Genomic DNA, 20053 nt, shown 5'->3' on the forward strand with positions numbered 1-20053 from the left:
ACCATACAACAATCAGGAGAGCAATAGGTCAACCCTGCATTTCCCATTCCAGCGGGCGTTTCTCTCTACAGATCAATAACAACAACTTGTCTGTCAAGTATTCAAAGCCCCAGCCTGAACAACTCATGGACGGAGTCTTCCAGAAGACGCATCTCATGGAAAAGACTACCAAGGTGGATGGAAACATCTGATCTGTGGTTAAAGGGGACATGTTGGGTTGCATAAAACCGGCAATTCTCCCAGAATTCACAGGTTTTCCAGAAATCCCAGTTGGAAGTTTTCCCCAGAAAAGGGATGGAAGAAACAGATCACCTCCGACCAAGATTTTTGGAGAACCTGGGAATTTGTGGAAATTTACAGGGATTTTGCAATCCCAGTGATATGAATAGAGAGCAGACGAATATAGGGTCTAAAACTATATTCAACATCACAGTCAAATGGGACAATAATAGCTTCCTATGGAAATGTATGTTATGTTCTGTTAAAACCTTTGTTGTGTTCTGTGGGACAGGTCATGTTGAAGACTGGTCTGTCTGCCCATGCATTAAAACCCTATCTGTGTTCCAAATGGCAGCCTATTCCCTACATAGTGCACTACTTTAGACCACAGACCTATGAAAAGTAGTACACTATATAGGGAATAGGCTGCCATTTGGAACACAGCCCGTGACATCATCAAATCTAAAATAATACAATTGAAAACTAAGGAATCATGGATGGCTTGGAGAGCCCCGCCCCTTCTAGTGTGAATCCGTCACAGGAGCAGCCATCATTGGCTGGCTGGCTGCTAAAGGTGAAAGGTTAGAGGTCATACTGTAGAGGTCATCCAGGGTCAAAGTTCAGAGGGCGTAGCTGTCACCAAGACAACAGGTCATTGGACAGTAGGAGGACGGAAGCTGCCTTTCTGACTTCCTGGACAAATCCAGCCAATCAGGACAAAGGCCCGGACTGTTGCCGGGCAGATAAGTTGAGGATAATACAATGCATCCAATGGATAAGGTGCTTTTAGCCTCTGTCTCTCTCTCTCTCCATTTCGTTCTTGTTTTTCGTGTCTGTTATTTGCGGAGGGGTTTCTGACACTCTAACAGCATGGGGTAGATGTGCTCTACAGCCGTGGCTACAGCCTGCACATTTGGTCCTGAGAGAGAGAGAGAGAGAGAGAGAGAGAGAGAGAGACAGACAGACAGACAGACAGACAGACAGACAGACAGACAGACAGACAGACAGACAGACAGACAGACAGACAGACAGACGAGACAAAGTTAGTCATATGAAATGGGTTGGGTGTGGTTGGATACGGTTTTCAAGTTTCCACAGAAGTGACAAGACGTAAAAGTAAAGTTTGTTTGTGTACAGTGTGTGTGTGTACCTGTGAAGGTAAGGCTGCCAGTAGAGAAGACCTGGACGGTGTGTGTATGTACCTGTGAAGGTAAGGCTACCAGTAGAGAAGACCTGGACGGTGTGTGTATGTACCTGTGAAGGTAAGGCTACCAGTAGAGAAGACCTGGACGGTGTGTGTATGTACCTGTGAAGGTAAGGCTGCCAGTAGAGAAGACCTGGATGGTGTGTGTGTGTACCTGTGAAGGTAAGGCTGCCAGTAGAGAAGACCTGGACGGTGTGTGTGTGTGTGTGTACCTGTGAAGGTAAGGCTGCCAGTAGAGAAGACCTGGACGGTGTGTGTGTGTGTGTGTGTGTACCTGTGAAGGTAAGGCTGCCAGTAGAGAAGACCTGGATGGTGTGTGTGTGTACCTGTGAAGGTAAGGCTGCCAGTAGAGAAGACCTGGACGGTGTGTGTATGTACCTGTGAAGGTAAGGCTGCCAGTAGAGAAGACCTGGACGGTGTGTGTGTGTGTGTGTACCTGTGAAGGTAAGGCTGCCAGTAGAGAAGACCTGGACGGTGTGTGTGTGTGTGTGTGTGTGTACCTGTGAAGGTAAGGCTGCCAGTAGAGAAGACCTGGACGGTGTGTGTGTGTGTACCTGTGAAGGTAAGGCTACCAGTAGAGAAGACCTGGACGGTGTGTGTATGTACCTGTGAAGGTAAGGCTACCAGTAGAGAAGACCTGGACGGTGTGTGTGTGTACCTGTGATGGTAAGGCTGCCAGTAGAGAAGACCTGGACGGTGTGTGTATGTACCTGTGAAGGTAAGGCTGCCAGTAGAGAAGACCTGGACGGTGTGTGTATGTACCTGTGAAGGTAAGGCTGCCAGTAGAGAAGACCTGGACGGTGTGTGTATGTACCTGTGAAGGTAAGGCTGCCAGTAGAGAAGACCTGGACGGTGTGTGTATGTACCTGTGAAGGTAAGGCTGCCAGTAGAGAAGACCTGGACGGTGTGTGTATGTACCTGTGAAGGTAAGGCTGCCAGTAGAGAAGACCTGGACGGTGTGTGTATGTACCTGTGATGGTAAGGCTGCCAGTAGAGAAGACCTGGACGGTGTGTGTGTGTACCTGTGATGGTAAGGCTGCCAGTAGAGAAGACCTGGACGGTGTGTGTGTGTACCTGTGATGGTAAGGCTGCCAGTAGAGAAGACCTGGACGGTGGCCTTGAGGGTTTTGATCCTGTAGGTGGCTGCAGGGTGGAGCTCTGGTTCATAGCTAAACACACACACACACACACACACACACACACCCTTTCAGAAAGTATTCATATACCCTTGACGTTTTCACATTTTGTTGCGTTACAGCTTGAATTTTAAACGGATTAAATTGAGATTGTGTCTCTGATCTACACACAATACCACATAATGTCAAAGTGGAATTGTGTTTTTAGATTTTTTTTTTACAAATGAATAAATAATAAAAAGCTGAAATGCATTGAGTCAATAACTATTCAACCCCTTAGTTATGACAAGCCTGAACAAGTTCAGGAGCAAAAATACGTTGGATGGACTGACTGTGTGCAATAATAAGTGTTTAACATGATATTTGAATGACTACCACATCTCTGTACCCAACACACATACAAGTATCTGTAAGGCCCCTCAGTCCAGCAGTGAATTTCACAGCACAGATTCAACCACAAAGACCAGGGAGGTTTTCCAATGTCTCACAAAGAAGGGCACCTATTGGTAGATGGGTAAACAACAACAACAAAAAAGCTGAATTGTAGGGGTGGGAAGGTCAAGAGACCGGCGGTGGCAGAACAGAGTGCTCGGGATGTAGAGATTTGAGCAGAGCCTGAAGGTTAAGGAAGGGTAGTTCCTCGCTGCTGCTCTGTAGGCAGGTACCACGGGGCTGAGAGGAGATTTAGCAATTTTATAAAATACATTTCCTGCAATTCTTATCATTTTGCCATGGCACGAAGGATACAATTTTGACATTTTACAAGCAATTTCCTGCAATTCTATTGGTTTTCCTATAGGGTGGAGAGAAATGTTTGCAGTTTTGAATTTGATATATCTTAGTGAGAGTGACTAAGATAATGAACGGGGGCCCCTTGGTCAGTAATTACTACAGGTTAGTCTAGTTTAGATAGCTGGCTAGACTAATTTACCAATCTAAAACAATATTAGCTGACATGGGCTAATTGAGTGACTGTCAGTGACCACGTTTCCATCCAGTTTATGTGAGTACAGTGGCTAATTGAGTGACTGTCAGTGATTGACATAACAGTGCTGCGAGTTAAATTCAAAAAAGGTGCATTTTTCTAAATGTGGTTGAGCATCAGAAGTGTCTCTCTTAAGATGGGCCCCGACTGAGTCCCCCCCCCCCCTATTTATTTTATATTTTGGAAATTGTCCGTCAAAAGTTCAACTCATCTGATCTTTTCATCTGTGAAAATGGTAAGGACAAGGACATCTGCTCCCATTGAGATTTTAAAATCTACGGGCCAGTTCAGCTCTCCCTAAAACTCTGAACAGCAGTGAATGTCAGATTGTACCAAAATCAAAGAGCATTTCAATTAAAGATATAGCATTGATTCTTGACTAGTGTCCTGTCCAGGGGGTGTCCTGGTACATCAAGCTGTCTCTCTACAGAAACAGGGGATAGACTAGTGTCCTGTCCTGGTACATCAAGCTGTCTCTCTGCAGAAACAGGGGATAGACTAGTGTCCTGTCCAGGGGGTGTCCTGGTACATCAAGCTGTCTCACTACAGAAACAGGGGATAGACTAGTGTCCTGGTACATCAAGCTGTCTCACTACAGAAACAGGAGATAGACTAGTGTCCTGTCCAGGGGGTGTCCTGGTACATCAAGCTGTCTCACTACAGAAACAGGAGATAGACTAGTGTCCTGTCCAGGGGGTGTCCTGGTACATCAAGCTGTCTCACTACAGAAACAGGAGATAGACTAGTGTCCTGTCCAGGGGGTGTCCTGGTACATCAAGCTGTCTCACTACAGAAACAGGAGATAGAGTCTTGCCCTATGGGTCGTTCTGGCTGGGACACCCCTTACTATAGAAAGGCCTCATCTACACAGTCACACACTGCTGTGTTGAGAGTGGAGATCTGTGGCAACGGTTGTTGCGGTGACAGTGTGTGTGTGTTGCCGGGGTGACGACGTAGTCTGTTTTACCTGGCGATGGGCCGGTTGTTCTTAGTGAAGTCGATGAGTCTGATGGCGAAGGGCATGGAGCACACTGCCAGGACGTTCACCACCTTGAACTCTGAGAACCTCACCTACACACACACACACACACACACACACACACACACACACACACACGTTAGTTTGTGGTGGGCTGTAGTTAGGGCTCGATTCCCAATTCCTTAATAAAGGAATCAACCCTTTCATAAGGAATCGATTCCTGTCATTTTAATGCTGTTCTGCGATTTAGATTGTTTACATTTGAGTCATTTAGCAGATGGTATTTTCTGCCCCCGTAACAGTCCCCCCGTGGGAAATGAACCCAGAACCCTGGTATTGCCAGTACCACGCTCTACCAACAGAACCACACGGGTCATGTACAGGTCAGTACCACGCTCTACCAACAGAACCACACGGGTCATGTACAGGTCAGTACCACGCTCTACCAACAGAACCACACGGGTCATGTACAGGTCAGTACCACGCTCTACCAACAGAACCACACGGGTCATGTACAGGTCAGTACCACGCTCTACCAACAGAACCACACGGGTCATGTACAGGTCAGTACCACGCTCTACCAACAGAACCACACGGGTCATGTACAGGTCAGTACCACGCTCTACCAACAGAACCACACGGGTCATGTACAGGTCAGTACCACACTCTACCAACAGAACCACACGGGTCATGTACAGGGTAGTACCACGCTCTACCAACAGAACCACACGGGTCATGTACAGGTCAGTACCACGCTCTACCAACAGAACCACACGGGTCATGTACAGGTCAGTACCACGCTCTACCAACAGAACCACACGGGTCATGTACAGGTCAGTACCACGCTCTACCAACAGAACCACACGGGTCATGTACAGGTTAAACCACACGGGTCATGTACAGGTCAGTACCACGCTCTACCAACAGAACCACACGGGTCATGTACAGGTTAGTACCACGCTCTACCAACAGAACCACACGGGTCATGTACAGGTCAGTACCACACGGGTCATGTACAGGTTAGTACCACGCTCTACCAACTGAACCACACGGGTCATGTACAGGTTAAACCACACGGGTCATGTACAGGTCAGTACCACGCTCTACCAACAGAACCACACGGGTCGTGTACAGGGTAGTACCACGCTCTACCAACTGAACCACACGGGTCATGTACAGGTCAGTACCACGCTCTACCAACTGAACCACACGGGTCATGTACAGGTCAGTACCACGCTCTACCAACAGAACCACACGGGTCATGTAGAGGTCAGTACCACGCTCTACCAACAGAACCACACGGGTCATGTACAGGTCAGTACCACGCTCTACCAACTGAACCACACGGGTCATGTACAGGTCAGTACCACGCTCTACCAACAGAACCACACGGGTCATGTACAGGTCAGTACCACGCTCTACCAACAGAACCACACGGGTCATGTACAGGTCAGTACCACGCTCTACCAACAGAACCACACGGGTCATGTACAGGTCAGTACCACGCTCTACCAACAGAACCCCACGGGTCATGTGCAGGTTAAACCACACGGGTCATGTACAGGTCAGTACCACGCTCTACCAACAGAACCACACGGATCATGTACAGGTTAAACCACACGGGTCATGTACAGGTCAGTACCACGCTCTACCAACAGAACCACACGGGTCATGTACAGGTCAGTACCACGCTCTACCAACAGAACCACACGGGTCATGAACAGGTCAGTACCACCCTCTACCAACTGAACCACACGGGTCATGTACAGGTTAAACCACACGGGTCATGTACAGGTCAGTACCACGCTCTACCAACAGAACCACACGGGTCATGTACAGGTTAGTACCACGCTCTACCAACAGAACCACACGGGTCATGTAGAGGTCAGTACCACGCTCTACCAACAGAACCACACGGGTCATGTACAGGTCAGTACCACGCTCTACCAACTGAACCACACGGGTCATGTACAGGTCAGTACCACGCTCTACCAACAGAACCACACGGGTCATGTACAGGTCAGTACCACGCTCTACCAACAGAACCACACGGGTCATGTACAGGTCAGTACCACGCTCTACCAACAGAACCACACGGGTCATGTACAGGCCAGTACCACGCTCTACCAACATAACCCCACGGGTCATGTACAGGTTAAACCACACGGGTCATGTACAGGTCAGTACCACGCTCTACCAACAGAACCACACGGGTCATGTACAGGTCAGTACCACCCTCTACCAACAGAACCACACGGGTCATGTACAGGTCAGTACCACGCTCTACCAACAGAACCACACGGGTCATGTACAGGTCAGTACCACGCTCTACCAACAGAACCACACGGGTCATGTACAGGTCAGTACCACGCTCTACCAACAGAACCACACGGGTCATGTACAGGTCAGTACCACGCTCTACCAACTGAACCACACGGGTCATGTACAGGTCAGTACCACGCTCTACCAACAGAACCACACGGGTCATGTACAGGTTAAACCACACGGGTCATGTACAGGTCAGTACCACGCTCTACCAACAGAACCACACGGGTCATGTACAGGTCAGTACCACGCTCTACCAACAGAACCACACGGGTCATGTACAGGTCAGTACCACCCTCTACCAACAGAACCACACGGGTCATGTACAGGTCAGTACCACGCTCTACCAACAGAACCACACAGGTCATGTACAGGTCAGTACCACGCTCTACCAACTGAACCACACGTCATGTACAGGGTAGTACCACGCTCTCCCAACAGAACCACACGGGTCATGTACAGGTCAGTACCACGCTCTACCAACAGAACCACACGGGTCATGTTCAGGCCAGTACCACGCTCTACCAACAGAACCCCACGGGTCATGTACAGGTTAAACCACACGGGTCATGTACAGGTCAGTACCACGCTCTACCAACAGAACCACACGGGTCATGTACAGGTCAGTACCACACGGGTCATGTACAGGTCAGTACCACGCTCTACCAACTGACCCATACGGGTCATGTACAGGTTAAACCACACGGGTCATGTACAGGGTAGTGCAGTAGATCTGGTGCAGTAGGTCTGCTGGGTCATGTACAGGGTAGTGCAGTAGGTCTGCTGGGTCATGTACAGGGTAGTGCAGTAGGTCTGGTGCAGTAGGTCTGCTGGGTCATGTACAGGGTAGTGCAGTAGGTCTGCTGGGTCATGTACAGGGTAGTGCAGTAGGTCTGCTGGGTCATGTACAGGGTAGTGCAGTAGATCTGGTGCAGTAGGTCTGCTGGGTCATGTACAGGGTAGTGCAGTAGGTCTGGTGCAGTAGGTCTGGTGGGTCATGTACAGGGTAGTGCAGTAGGTCTAGGTGGGTCATGTACAGGGTAGTGCAGTAGGTCTGCTGGGTCATGTACAGGGTAGTGCAGTAGGTCTGGTGCAGTAGGTCTGGTGGGTCATGTACAGGGTAGTGCAGTAGGTGTAGGTGGGCCATGTACAGGGTAGTGCAGTAGGTCTGCTGGGTCATGTACAGGGTAGTGCAGTAGGTCTGGTGCAGTAGGTCTGCTGGGTTATGTACAGGGTAGCGCAGTAGGTCTGCTGGGTCATGTACAGGGTAGTGCAGTAGGTCTGCTGGGTCATGTACAGGGTAGTGCAGTAGATCTGGTGCAGTAGGTCTGCTGGGTCATGTACAGGGTAGTGCAGTAGGTCTGGTGCAGTAGGTCTGGTGGGTCATGTACAGGGTAGTGCAGTAGGTCTGGTGGGTCATGTACAGGTCAGTAGGTATGATGGGTCATGTACAGGGTAGTGCAGTAGGTCTGGTGGGTCATGTACAGGGTAGTGCAGTAGGTCTGCTGGGTCATGTACAGGGTAGTGCAGTAGGTCTGGTGCAGTAGGTCTGATGGGTCATGTACAGGGTAGTGCAGTAGGTCTGGTGCAGTAGGTCTGCTGGGTCATGTACAGGGTAGTGCAGTAGGTCTGGTGCAGTAGGTCTGATGGGTTATGTACAGCGTAGTGCAGTAGGTCTGGTGGGTCATGTACAGGGTAGTGCAGTAGGTCTGGTGCAGTAGGTCTGCTGGGTCATGTACAGGGGAGTGCAGTAGGTCTGCTGGGTCATGTACAGGGTAGTGCAGTAGGTCTGGTGCAGTAGGTCTGGTGCAGTAGGTCTGCTGGGTCATCTCGTACCTTGAAGCCCAGTTTCTGTAGGGTGCGGGCTAATCTCCGGGCTCCCTGCTTAGCCTCATCCTCACTGGGGAGACACAGAGACACAGATCAGTGTGTGTGTGTGTGTAGTCTGGTGTGTGTATTGTGGTGTGTGTATTGTGGTGTGTGTGTGTATTGTGGTGTGTGTATTGTGGTGTGTGTGTGTATTGTGGTGTGTGTGTGTATTGTGGTGTGTGTGTAGTCTGGTGTGTGTGTGTATGTAGTCTGGTGTGTGTGTGTATGTAGTCTGGTGTGTGTATTGTGGTGTGTGTGTGTATTGTGGTGTGTGTGTGTATTGTGGTGTGTGTAGTCTGGTGTGTGTGTGTGTATGTAGTCTGGTGTGTGTATTGTGGTGTGTGTGTGTAGTCTGGTGTGTGTGTGTGTGTATTGTGGTGTGTGTGTGTGTGTATTGTGGTGTGTGTGTGTGTATATTGTGGTGTGTGTATTGTGGTGTGTGTATTGTGGTGTGTGTATTGTGGTGTGTGTGTATTGTGGTGTGTGTGTGTGTGTGTATTGTGGTGTGTGTGTGTATATTGTGGTGTGTGTGTATTGTGGTGTGTGTGTGTGTATTGTGGTGTGTGTGTGTATTGTGGTGTGTGTGTGTAGTCTGGTGTGTGTGTGTGTATTGTGGTGTGTGTGTGTGTGTATTGTGGTGTGTGTGTGTGTGTATTGTGGTGTGTGTGTGTGTGTGTGTGTATTGTGGTGTGTGTGTATTGTGGTGTGTGTGTGTGTATTGTGATGTGTGTGTGTGTATTGTGGTGTGTGTGTGTATTGTGGTGTGTGTGTGTGTATTGTGGTGTGTGTGTGTGTATTGTGGTGTGTGTGTGTGTATTGTGGTGTGTGTGTGTGTATTGTGGTGTGTGTGTGTGTGTGTATTGTGGTGTGTGTGTATTGTGGTGTATGTGTGTGTGTATTGTGGTGTGTGTGTGTGTATTGTGGTGTGTGTGTATTGTGGTGTGTGTGTATTGTGGTGTGTGTGTGTCTGTAGTCTGGTGTGTGTATTGTGGTGTGTGTGTGTATTGTGTATGTGTGTGTATTGTGGTGTGTGTGTGTGTGTTGTGGTGTGTGTACCTGGTAGCACCAGTACAGATAATTTTCCCTGAAGACCAGATGGAAGCGGTGATCCTGGGTTTGCGGAGTTTCATCAGGACTTTCTGGATGTTACACACACACACACACACACACACACACACACACACACACACACACACACAGGATAAGACTATACAATACACACTGTCCTTACATAGTTACTAGTCACAGAGCACCTAAAGGACGCTACATATTAGAGGTCGACCGATTAATCGGAATGGCCGATTAATTAGGGCCGATTTCAAGTTTTCATAACAAATCGGAAATCGGTATTTCTGGACGCCGATTTGGCCAATTTTTTAAATTTATTTAAAAAAATAATAATTATATATTTTTTAGACCTTTATTTAACTAGGCAAGTCAGTTAAGAACACATTCTTATTTTCAATGACGGCCTAGGAACAGTGGGTTAACTGCCTTGTTCAGGGGCAGAACGACAGATTTTTACCTTGTCAGCTCGGGGATTCAATCTTGCAACCTTACGGTTAACTAGTCCAACGCTCTAACCACCTGCTTTACATTGCACTCCACGAGGAGCCTGCCTGTTACGCGAATGCAGTAAGAAGCCAAGGTAAGTTGCTAGCTAGCATTAAACTTATCTTATAAAAACTATCAATCTTAACATAATCACTAGTTAACTACACATGGTTGATGATATTACTAGTTTATCTAGCCAGTCCTGCGTTGCATACAATTGCTTAGGTACACGTTGCTCCAACCATAAACATCAATGCCTTTCTTAAAATCAATACACAAGTATATATTTTTAAACCTGCATATTTAGTTAATATTGCCTGCTAACATGAATTTCTTTTAACTAGGGAAAATGTGTCACTTCTCTTGCAAACAGAGTCAGGGTATATGCAGCAGTTTGGGCCGCCTGGCTCGTTACGAACTGTGAAGACTATTTCTTCCTTACAAAGACAGCCAACTTCGCCAAACGGGGGATGATTTAACAAAAGCGCATTTGCGAAAAAAGCACAATCGTTGCACGACTGTACCTAACCATAAACATCAATGCCTTTCTGAAAATCAATACACAGAAGTATATATATTTTTAAACCTGCATATTTAGCTAAATGAAATCCAGGTTAGCAGGCAATATTAACCAGGTGAAATTGTGTCAGTTTGTGTTCATTGCACGCAGTCAGGGTATATGCAACACTTTGGGTAATTTGTCAGAATTTTACGTAATTATGACATAACACTGAAGGTTGTGCAATGTAACAGGAATAACGTTTTGTTTTCGAGATGATAGTTTCCGGATTCGACCATATTAATGACCCAAGGCTCGTATTTCTGTGTGTTATTATGTTATAATTAAGTCTATGATTTGATAGAGCAGTCTGACTGAGCGGTGGTAGGCACCAGCAGGCTCGTAAGCATTCATTCAAAACAGCACTTTCGTGCGTTTTGCCAGCAGCCCTTTGCAATGCTTCAAGCATTGCGCTGTTTATGACTTCAAGCCTGTCAACTCCCAAGATGAGGCTGGTGTAACCGATGTGAAATGGCTAGCTAGTTAGCGGGGTGCGCGCTAATAGCGTTTCAAACGTCACTTGCTCTACATGGGTAACGCTGCTTCGAGGGTGGCTGTTGTCGATGTGTTCCTGGTTCAAGCCCAGGTAGGAGCGAGGAGAGGGACGGAAGCTATACTGTTACACTGGCAATACTAAAGTGCTTATAAGAACATCCAATAGTCAAAGGTATATGAAATACAAATCGTATAGAGAGAAATAGTCCTATAATTCCTATAATAACTACCACCTAAAACTTCTTAACTGGGAATATTGAAGACTCATGTTAAAAGGAACCACCAGCTTTCATATGTTCCCATGTTCTGAGCAAGGAACTTAAACGTTAGCTTTTTACATGGCACATATTGCACTTTTACTTTCTTCTCCAACACTTTTTGTTTTTGCATTATTTAAATCAAATTGAACATGTTTCATTATTTATTTGAGGCTAAATTGATTTTATTGATGTATTATATTAAGTTCAAATAAGTGTTCATTCAGGATTGTTGTAATTGTCATTATTACAAATAAATGTAAAACATTTATTTTTTTAAATTGTCCGATTAATCGGTATCGGCCTTTTTTTGGGCCCTCCAATAATCAGCATCGGCGTTGAAAAATCCTAATCGGTCGACCTCTACTACATACTCTACGAGTCGTATACGGCCCGGTCCAAAAATTCATCTGCACAAAAGTGCGTAGAACTAAAGCAGAGTGTAACACAGTGTGTAGATCCATTAAGCCTAGGGAGAGTTGATCAGACTGTACACGGCCCGGGTTCCCTCATGGCAAAAACACCCCGGGTTCCCTCAAGGCAAAAACGCCCCGGGTTCCCTCAAGGCAAAAACTCCCCGGGTTCCCTCATGGCAAAAGCGCCCCGGGTTCCCTCATGGCAAAAATTCCCCGGGTTCCCTCATGGCAAAAACTCCCCGGGTTCCCTCAAGGCAAAAACTCCCCGGGTTCCCTCATGGCAAAAACTCCCCGGGTTCCCTCATGGCAAAAACGCCTCGGGTTCCCTCAAAGTAAAAAACGCCTCGGGTTCCCTCATGGCAAAAGCGCCCCGGGTTCCCTCATGGCAAAAATTCCCCGGGTTCCCTCATGGCAAAAATTCCCCGGGTTCCCTCATGGCAAAAACTCCCCGGGTTCCCTCATGGCAAAAACTCCCCGGGTTCCCTCAAGGCAAAAACTCCCCGGGTTCCCTCAAGGCAAAAACTCCCCGGGTTCCCTCATGGCAAAAACTCCCCGGGTTCCCTCATGGCAAAAACGCCTCGGGTTCCCTCAAAGTAAAAAACGCCCCGGGTTCCCTCATGGCAAAACGCCCCGGGTTCCCTCATGGCAAAACGCCCCGGGTTCCCTCAAAGCAAAACGCCCCGGGTTCCCTCAAAGCAAAACGCCCCGGGTTCCCTCAAAGCAAAACGCCGGGTTCCCTCATGGCAAAAACGCCCCGGGTTCCCTCATGGCAAAAACGCCCCGGGTTCCCTCAAAGCAAAACGCCCCGGGTTCCCTCAAAGCAAAACGCCCCGGGTTCCCTCAAAGCAAAACGCCCCGGGTTCCCTCAAAGCAAAACGCCCCGGGTTCCCTCATGGCAAAAACGCCCCGGGTTCCCTCATGGCAAAAACGCTCCGGGTTCCCTCATGGCAAAACGCCCCGGGTTCCCTCATGGCAAAAACGCCCCGGGTTCCATCAAAGCAAAAAACGCCCCGGGTTCCCTCAAAGCAAAAACGCCCCGGGTTCCCTCATGGCAAAAACGCCCCGGGTTCCCTCATGGCAAAAACGCCCCGGGTTCCCTCATGGCAAAAACGCCCCGGGTTCCCTCATGGCAAAAAACGCCCCGGGTTCCCTCAAAGCAAAACGCCCCGGGTTCCCTCATGGCAAAAACGCCCCGGGTTCCCTTGAGATCACAAAACTCTAGAAACCTTGAGAGGAATACCGGAAAAGCCAATTCTCTGGCCAACTGAGTTGAAAGGTGAAAAAACATTACAGGTCACAGACAGGTGGTGTCCTAACCATAGAAATAGAACAGGCTTGGAACCTATAACTATAGCATATTGACTGGTTAACTCATGGGTTCACTCACAATGGCTGGCTGGTATTGTGGTGCAATAATTTCCATGGTAATGTAGAACTTTCATTCAAATGATGCTAACTGATATGGCTCATGCAATGGATTGCATTTATTGTAAAGTCAGTGGAGTTGATTCAACAAATTACAGAAAAAGATTGAAGGGTACACTTTCTGATTTTACTTCCTGCTTTACTCCTAAGGCGGAAGTGTTTGAAAATAAACAAAATCATGACAAGCGCTAGCGCCGTTGCTAACAAGCAAAGCTGGTTCCATTGCTGCAAAGAGTTACGGGATATTAGAATCCTGTAGTCTTAACCTGTATTATTTTACTTAGCTCTTATGTGTACACTCAAAATGGCCGCCAGTCCACCCATTTATGTATCTGTCCTTACCCCATATTCAGGTTTATAGATTACGTTGACCCCCTCCAGAGCGATGGTGCGCAGGTTGAGGTGGCAGCGGGTCCTGAATACGGCCACCACATTGGTGATAATGATATCCAACGCCACGTCATTACTGGGCTCCATGGGGACCCACTGGACACGGAGCGCAGTGGCTGGGCCTGAGTGGCTGGGCCTGGGTCTGGGTGGCTGGGCCTGGGTGGCTGGGCCTGGCTGACAGGAAGCGGATTACAGGTGCATGGCAACCGCCTGGATGCGAACACTAGAAATCACAGAGACAGACATCTCTAGTATTAGATATCTCATTCCGCTAGCTAAATGAATGAAGCCTTTACCTTCTTCACCAATAGCTATTTGATATCACAGCATCTCAGAGTAGGAGTTCTGGGCTAAGATCAGTTTTATATTTTAGATCATAATGAATCAGATTACATGGACGGAGGGGGGGACCTGATCCTAGATTATAATGAATCAGATTACATGGAGAGGGGGGGACCTGATCCTAGATTATAATGAATCAGATTACATGGACGGGGGGGGGGGGACCTGATCCTAGATTATCATGAATCAGATTACATGGACGGGGGGGGGACCTGATCCTAGATTATAATGAATCAGATTACATGGACAGGTGGGGACCTGATCCTAGATTATAATGAATCAGATTACATGGACAGGGGGGGACCTGATCCTAGATTATAATGAATCAGATTACATGGACAGGTGGGGACCTGATTCTAGATCAGCACTTCTACACTGAAAGGCTTGACACGTGTACAATTGAAGTCGGAAGTTTACATACACCTTAGCCAAATACATTTAAACTCAGTTTCACACAATTCCTGACATTTAATCCTAGTAAAAATTCCCTGTCTTAGGTCAGTTGGGATCACCACTTTATTTTAAGAATGTGAAATGTCAGAATAATAGTAGAGAGAATGATTTATCTCAGCTTTTATTTCTTTCATCACATTCCCAGTGGGTTAGAAGTTTACATACAATCAATTAGTATTTGGTAGCATTGCCTTTAAAATGTTTAACTTGGGTCAAACGTTTCAGGTAGCCTTCCACAATAAGTCGGGTGAATTTTGGCCCATTCCTCCTGACAGAGCTGGTGTAACTGAGTTAGGTTTGTAGAACTCCTTGCTCACAAACGCTTTTTCAGTTCGGCCCAGAAATGTTCCATAGGATTGAGGTCAGGGCCTTGTGATGGCCACTCCAATACATTGAGTTTGTTGTCCTTAAGCCATTTTGCCACAACTTTGGAAGTATGTTTGGGGTCATTGTCCATTTGGAAGACCCATTTGCGACCAAGCTTTAACTTCCTGACTGATGTCTTGAGATGTTGCTTCAATACATCCACATAATTTTCCTACCTCATGATGCCATCTATTTTGTGAAGTGCACCAGTCCCTCCTGCAGCAAAGCACCCCCACAACATGATGCTGCCACCTCCGTACTTCACGGTTGGGATGGTGTTCTTCGGCTTGCAGTTTCCCCCTTTTTCCTCTAAACATAACAATGGTCATTATGGCCAAACAGTTATATTTTTGTTTCATCAGACCAGAGGACATTTCTCCAAAACGAACGATCCTTGTCCCCATGTGCAGTTGCAAACCGTAGTCTGGCTTTTTATGGCGGTTTTGGAGCAGTGGCTTCTTCTTTGCTGAGATGCTTTTCAGGTTATGTCGATATAGGACTCGTTTTACTGTGGATATAGATACTTTTGTACCTGTTTCCTCCAGCATCTTCACAAGGTCCTTTGCTGTTGTTCTGGGATTGATTTGCACTTTTCGCAACAAAGTACGTTCATCTCTAGGAGACAGAACGCGTCTCCTTCCTGAGCGGTATGACGGCTGCGTCGTCCCATGGTGTTTATACTTGCGTACTATTGTTTGTACAGATGAACGTGGTACTTTCAGGCATTTAGAAATTGCCCCCAAGGATGAACTAGACTTGTGGAGGTCGACAATTTTTTTTCCTGAGGTCTTGGCTGATTTTTTTTTCTTCCCATGTCAAGCAAAGACGCACTGAGTTTGAAGGTAGGCCTTGAAATACATCCACAGGTAAACCTCCAATTGACTCAAATGATGTAAATTAGCCTATCAGAAGCTTCTAAAGCCATGACATTATTTTCTGGAATTTTCCAAGCTGTTTAAAGGCACAGACAACTTAGTGTATGTAAACTTCTGACCCACTGGAATTGTGATACAGTGAATTATAAGTGAAATAATCTGTAAACAATTATTGGAAAAATGACTTGTCATGCACGAAGTAGATGCCCTAACCGACTTGCCAAAACTATAGTTTGTTAACAAGAAATTTGTGAAGTGGTTGAAAAACAAGTTAATGACTCCAACCTAAGTGTATGTAAACTTCCGACTTCAACTGTATATACTCATTCCAGGGTTTTTATTTTTTTAAATTTTCTACATTGTAGAATAATAGTGATGACATCAAAACTGTGAAATAACAGACATGGAATCATGTTATCACCAAAAAAAGTGTTACATCTAAATATATTCTAGATTCTTCAAAGTAGCCACCCTTTGCCTTGACAGCTTTGCACTCTTGGCATTCTCTCAACCAGGTTCACTTGGAATTATTTTCCAACTGTCTTGAAAGAGTTCCCACATATGCTGAGCACTTGTTGGCTGCTTTTCCTTCACTCTGCAGGTCAACTCATCCCAAACCATCTCATGGGTTGAGGTCGGGTGATTGTGGAGGCCAGGTCATCTGATGCAGCACTCCATCACTCTCCTTCTTGGTCAAATAGCCCTTACACAGCCTGGGGGTTTGTTTTGGGTCATTGTCCTGTTGAAAAACAAATGATAGTTCCACTAAGTGCAAACCAGATGGGATGGCCTATCACTGCAGAATGCTGTGGTAGCCATGCTGGTTAAATGTCCCTTGAATTCTAAATAAATCACTGACAGTGTCACCAGCAAAGCACCCCCACACCATCACACCACCTCCTCCATGCTTCAAGATGGGAACCACACATGCGTAACCAAAAATCTCAAATTTGGACCAAAGGACAGATTTCCACCGGTCTAATGTCCATTGCTCATGTTTCTTGGCCCAAGTGTGGTCTTCTTATTGGTGTCCTTTAGTAGTGGTTTCTTTGCAGCAGTTTGATCATGAAGGCCTGATTCACGCAGTCTCCTCTGAACAGTTGATGTTGAGATGTGTCTGTTACTTGAACTCTGTGAATCATTTATTTGGGCTGCAATCTGAGGTGCAGTTAACACTGATGAACTTGTCTTCTGCAGCAGAGGTAACTCTGGGTCTTCCTTTCCTGTGGCGGTCCTCATGAGAGCCAGTTTCATCATAGCACTTGATGGTTTTTGCCACTGCACTTGTAGAAACGTTCAAATACATTTTCCAGATTGACTGACCTTCATCTCTTAAAGTAATGATGGACTGTCGTTTCTCTTTGCTTATTTGAGCTGTTCTTGTCATAAAATTGACTTGGTCTTTTACCAAATCTTCTGTATACCACCTCTACGTTGTCACAACACAACTGATTGGCTGGAACGCATTGAGGAGGAAAGGAATTCCACAGGCACACCTGTTAATTGAAATGCATTCCAGGTGACTACCTCGTGGAGCTGGTTGAGAGAACGCCAAGAGTGTGCAAAGCTGTCATCAAGGCAAAGGGTGGCTTCTTTGAATAATCTCAAATATAAAATATATTTTGATTTGTTTAACACTTTTTTTGGTTACTACATGATTCCATATGTGTTATTTCTTAGTTTTGATGTCTTCACTATTATTCTATAATGTAGAAAATAGTAAAAAATAAAAACCCTGGAATGAGTAGGTGTCCAAAACATTTGACTGGTATTGTATATCTGACCATTTATATTCGCTATCAATTTCAGCTATGTTTTATGAAGTTGTTTAGGTTACCATATAACATACCGGTTTGTCTGTGGATGTTCTTGTTCTTCTATCAGACTCGTCTCAAATAGAAAATAGAGACAATTAGTTCCACAGTAGGACGTCAATGATAATGAGGATTTGGCCGGTAACTCGCAAACGTGGCGTTGGCACCTGAACGGCTGCTCCTTCCCCACAGACCATGGATGTTCATTCAACCCCGGTCAGAGAAGCGATGTACTGCAGATATTATTGTTGTGGTCAGCATTCAGAAACATTCAATTCAACTTCCACAAATTAACAAATCAGAATGGTACAGACTAGAAACATTATCTAAGTAAGATAACAAATAAAAACAGGGGGGAATAACGTCACTTTAGCTAACGTTAAGCTAATTAGCAAGTCAAGTGAAATAGCTAGCTAACATCACCAGCCTAGCTTACCACAGCATCAAGACACACCGCTCTTTTATACTATTACAAACATCTTGGCTAGAAAATAAGTTGGTTGTCAGGTTTCTTCAGCATTAAATCCAAAAAAGTCAAAAGATATTGAATGAGTTTAGTTAGTTAGCTAGCTAGGTAAGTTTACTTGCTAGCCGGTGTCCTGTTGCGTAGTAACGTAACTGTGTACACCTCACCTGCACACAGGGTCTCTGTTTGCATCGCTAGCAATCAGCTCGTTAGTTAGCTAAATACCTAGTTACATCAATAGTTAGCTAGACACACAGGCTTGCAAAGAAAAAGGACATTTACATGTAGCCTGGTACACATTTCAGCTTGCTAGCCAGCCAGCCAATTAACAAAGAAAATGGCTAACGTTAGCATACTAGCTCTTCAAATAACGTTAACAAGGGGGGAACACTTGCTTTTAACATTAGTTAGATAGTTTTGATGGGATTCTCCCAAGACTGTATTTACTGTATTTTCTTCTTAAGTGGAGATGTACCTCACTGAACTGTTCCCAAAATAAAAACAAACGCCATTTCACGGGCAAATGTAACGTTATTGCTGTTGCTTGTGTGTTCAGCCGCTAAGCGCTAGCTAAAGTGCTTCCTGTTTAGAGTTTGTTTAAAGGGGTAGGCTGTAGTTTTACGGACAGAAGAATGGCTGGGGTTATTACCACCCTCTTGTGGACAACGATGTCTCCAATTGATATTCCATTTCCATTTTACATTTTAGTCATTTAGCAGACGCTCTTATCCAGAGCGACTTACAGTAGTGAATGCATACATTTCATACATTTATTTTATTTTTTATTTTTTTCCGTATTGGCCCCCCGTGGGAATCGAACCCACAACCCTGTCGTTGCAAACACCATGCTCTACCAACTGAGCCACACGGGAGAAGAAAAGTATTAATTAAATCCAATTGTTGGATGTCCCACCCGGAGAGAGTATGGAACATTTAAAAAAATTAAAAAATATATACAAAATATATATAATTTCAATTATAGAATTGACACATCGTATAATGAAAATGTCGTGCAAGTAATGGGCTGTGTTGAATTACAAATAGCATAAACACACCTCGAATGTCAAAGTCGCAATGCTTGTACTGAGCAATAGCAATGCTTATTTTGAAAGCGCATATCACTTTCGAGATATGGGTCTTCTAGTCGTCAGTGCGCCTCTTCAATTCTTTGAGAGCTTTTCAACTGAAGAGAGCACGGTAACACAGGTTGGATTTTGCGTAAATCCGCAAAATCGACATTCGATCAAATTGACTTTTATCAGAGCAACCAATGAGGGAATAGTATCTGGTTTAGTTCCAAGACCGTGAGTTTCCGCTCGCAGTGTTGCCAATGTCTCAGTTTTCTTGCAATTGGGCAACTTTGAAAAACGATGTCGAGGTGGACATTTTTTGGGGGGGGGTTATTTCTAAGTTGCACCGCGGCCGCCATGGCGTTTCAATTAAATATATATATATATATATATATATTTCACTGTGACCTGCTGCTGAGTGAGTGGTGCGGAGGGTGGAAGGTGTGTGTTTTGAGAGCACTAGTCCAGTGTTGCCAACTCCTCAGTAAGGAAAGTAGCTATTGGCTGTCCTAAAAGTCGCTAATTGGCCATGTGCATGTAATTGCGATCGACTCTATAGGAGAGAGGAATAAAGTCGTGGGAGAGACAAAAAGTGAGTAAAAAAAAAACACCCTAAATATGTTTAGAACTACAAATGAACTTTCTTCTGTCGATTCTTGTTTTGTTTTTTTTATATCTCAATTCCAACCGTCCTCCCTTATCCGCACTTGGGACCGGCAAAAGTGACACTCTGGCTGAGTTACTTCATTTTTTATTTATATATATTTTTTAGTTTGTTTGTTTTTTAGTTTAATTTTCTTTAATTTGCTTTTGTTTTTAACCTTATGGTCCACTTAGGAGCCTACAACAAGTCA

The 20053-nt window shown here is 45.7% G+C and overlaps 1 protein-coding gene across 3 annotated transcripts in view; it reads right to left on the reverse strand.

Moving 5' to 3' along the window:
• Positions 1-18711, reverse strand: part of tbpl1 (TBP-like 1) — an 18788-nt gene extending 77 nt beyond the window's left edge. The window contains exons 1-8 of one of the 3 annotated variants that reach the window (XM_029690952.1): positions 18605-18711; positions 17699-17896; positions 13766-14036; positions 9774-9856; positions 8685-8748; positions 4512-4615; positions 2498-2592; positions 1-1138 (exon numbers count right to left, since the gene is read on the reverse strand). The exon at positions 1-1138 is cut by the window's left edge and continues 77 nt beyond it. In XM_029690952.1, coding sequence (XP_029546812.1) covers positions 1056-1138; positions 2498-2592; positions 4512-4615; positions 8685-8748; positions 9774-9856; positions 13766-13900 — 564 coding nt within the window. In that variant the 5' untranslated portion in view covers positions 13901-14036; positions 17699-17896; positions 18605-18711 and the 3' untranslated portion in view covers positions 1-1055. Of the gene's footprint in view, positions 1139-2497; positions 2593-4511; positions 4616-8684; positions 8749-9773; positions 9857-13765; positions 14037-17698; positions 17897-18099; positions 18519-18576 lie in introns of those variants that run through there. The other 2 variants (XM_029690883.1, XM_029691040.1) reach the window with 2 other exon arrangements.
• Between the last annotated feature and the right edge of the window lie 1342 nt (positions 18712-20053).

This window comes from Salmo trutta, chromosome 1 (genome assembly GCF_901001165.1).
Source record: "Salmo trutta chromosome 1, fSalTru1.1, whole genome shotgun sequence".
Lineage (NCBI taxonomy): Eukaryota > Metazoa > Chordata > Actinopteri > Salmoniformes > Salmonidae > Salmo > Salmo trutta.